The sequence below is a fragment of the Mastomys coucha genome, unplaced genomic scaffold, assembly GCF_008632895.1.
Source record: "Mastomys coucha isolate ucsf_1 unplaced genomic scaffold, UCSF_Mcou_1 pScaffold15, whole genome shotgun sequence".
NCBI lineage: Eukaryota > Metazoa > Chordata > Mammalia > Rodentia > Muridae > Mastomys > Mastomys coucha.
The window spans coordinates 32,563,302-32,565,987 of NW_022196897.1; the positions used below are offsets into that span (position 1 = coordinate 32,563,302).

At 56.5% G+C, this 2,686-nt stretch overlaps 1 protein-coding gene across 7 annotated transcripts in view; it reads right to left on the minus strand.

The window, feature by feature from the left end:
* Window positions 1–2,686, minus strand: part of Zeb2 (zinc finger E-box binding homeobox 2) — a 134,424-nt gene that overhangs the window by 125,348 nt on the left and 6,390 nt on the right. For 3 of the 7 annotated variants that reach the window (XM_031370161.1, XM_031370160.1, XM_031370159.1), the window contains exon 3: window positions 837–978. In XM_031370161.1, the coding sequence (XP_031226021.1) occupies window positions 837–909 (73 nt within the window). In that variant the 5' untranslated portion in view covers window positions 910–978. Of the gene's footprint in view, window positions 1–836; window positions 979–1,168; window positions 1,634–1,832; window positions 1,948–2,686 lie in introns of those variants that run through there. The other 4 variants (XM_031370162.1, XM_031370164.1, XM_031370157.1 and 1 more) reach the window with 4 other exon arrangements.

Below are 2,686 nucleotides of genomic sequence, written 5' to 3' on the forward strand. Positions count from 1 at the left end.
ACACACACATACACTTTTACACAGTCCCTTTCCAAAATGGACCTAAACTCTCACATACACACCCCTTTAATCTGCCACCTCTCGTCTGCGTGTTCCCTCGCACCCCCATCTCTTTCCTCCTTCCTGCCTCAGCCTGGATAACGGGCTCCTCCCGGGCTCCTCCCGGCCGTGGAGGAGCAACTGCCGGGGAAAGTCTATGTTCGCCCCGCTCTCTGGCCCGGAGCGGGCCCCGAGCCTGCTGCAGAGGAGCCGGGTCCTCAGCCCGCAGCTCCCGGCCCGTCCCTCCTATCCCCGGGTTCCCCGCGTCTGGCCAGGGCCCGCTGCCCGCGGACCGTTACTTGGCGCACAGAAAGGCGGCCCGGCGACTCCAGCAAGAAACTTTGAGGCTGGCCGCGGAGAAGCAGCCTCGGGTCCCCTCCCTTGCCCTCGCCGCCCTCCTGCCATCCTCGCCCGCCCGCGCCCCTAGGTCCAGCGCGCCCGAGCGCCGGAGCCCCCGCCCTGCCCTTGCCCGCCGCTCCTGCCGCGGGGCCGGGGACCTGCGGGCCGGGGAGCAGAGCGGGCGGAGGCAGCGGGGGTGCCGGGGCCGCAGAGTGGGGCGCAGGTCCGATCGGCAGCGCTCGGAGCACCCCCCCCGCGCCCGGGGCTCACTTGGCCCCGCACTTGCTCAACTCCCCCCGGTACAGCGGCCGCGCGTGGGGCTCCGGCGCTGGCCGCCGAGGGAGGTTCGCCCGCGAGCCCCAGGCGCCGCCACCGGCTTCCTTCTCCCTGTCCCCCCCTTCCCTTTGGTCTCGGGCCGCCGAGTGGCCCGGAAAAGTTTGGTTCGGGCCTCTTCTTACCGTTTTTCCTCCTGGGATTGGCTTGTTTGCGCCTCTTGCACCGGGGGCCATCCGCCATGATCGGCTGCTTCATTGATAAGAGCGGATCAGATGGCAGTTCGCATGGACTCGGCGCCCTGCTTCGGCAGCACGCAGGCTCGATCTAGCAACCAAACACAGCGACAATGTGGGCATCGTCCGCGCCCATTGAAACGCGCGCGGGCCGCCCAGGGGATCCGGGCCAGGGCCCGGGTGAGCACCCATCCGCGCCCCCAGCGCCAAAGCGAAACTTCGGCGGCCCCCTCCCCGCCCCCCACCCCCGGCCTTGGCCCCAAGGCGCTTTGTGTTGTTACTGTTTGGTGTGTTGCACTCGCGAGGGGATCAGAGACAAGAATTACATCTTCAAAATGAGTCATAACTCCTGACCGTATGAGGGAATGCACACGGCGGTACAGTAAGACTGCTTGACTCAAGGCTAGGCGGACCCCTTCCTCCGAAAAGTCCTCAGCCGGGCTCGGGAACTTGGAGAGGGGGTCTTTTCGCTCTCATCGTTTCTCATCCCTCCTCCGACCCCCCATTCCCAAGAGGGAAAAAAGTAACAAACAACGCAAAACAGCCCTTGGATGAAGCACACTCGGGTAAATTGATAATAGTAATTACAGGAAGCCCACTCGCCCCGCGACCCCTCCCCTCCCCTTTGGAGTTTATCGAGGCACTGTCTCTTTCCCTACACCCTCCGCCCCCAAATTAAGATTTCCCATTTTACCCAGTAAAAGAAATATAATTATAAGCCTCTCTGGACATTGTTCCTCCCCCAACCTCACCACTTGGACAATATTTACTTAAGCCCCCCCCCCACATACACACATGTCTCCCCACACTGATTTCCTTAAATTCTTCCAGTAGATTTTTTTTTTTTTTTTTTTTTGCCTCTCAAGAAAGGAAAGAGAAAGTCCGTGGCCACTATTTAAGTTGTTCTAAATGATCGTGTCCTTTTTGGCTTCGAAACTTTTGTACCTAAAAATCGAGGGAGGCGCTGCATTCTTTCAGCTCAAACTGTCAAAACTTGGAGAAGGGGAACCTCGGAGGCAGGCCGGAGAAGAGGAGAGCCCTGAAACTCCGCGGGGTGGGAAGACGCTGTGCCTCGAGGATTAGTTTAAACAGCGGGCTATAAAAGATGTAACAGATGCAAACTGTAACACAAGGGCCATTAACCCTTTCTCTGCCGCCCAGCACGCCCAGTCCCTACACCCTGCACCTATTGTCTCCGGTGCTACAAGCTTTGCGGAAAACCTGGAAAGTGAGTATCAGTTTCCGCACATTTGCTGAGCGGGGGTGAAGGGGGGCAGAGAGAAGGGGAAGTGGGTGTTGTAGAAAGCACTTTAAATTTACCTAGGCATACAGAGTAGACTTTCCAGTTTGACACATTAAAAAAATAGATAATTTCTTGTCTGTCCTACTAATTTGAAATTGTTGGGGGGGGGGATCCTGGAATAAAGAAATGGTCACACAAGCCTGTAGGATGACACAGCTGGCCTGTCTGTATTTCTGCTGAGACTTACACGCCACTGCATATAAAATATATATTTAATAGAATAAGTTGCTAGTTTTATGAGCTAGTATGTGTGTGAGGGAAAGACATGGCATTTGTGCTATAAACTTTATTTGTGAATGCTAGTCTTAACTCTGGAGTAAGAGATCTTGTCCTCATCATTACAGGGGTAGCATGTGAAACATGTAAGTAGGTGGGAGATAAACACGTTTATGTTAGCTGAGCTCATCACTGTGCCTGTGACTCTTGAACTCCAACTTTTCAGTCCCAAAGTCTGGAATGGTGTGGTGTGGTGTGGTGGTGTGGTGGTGGTGGTGGT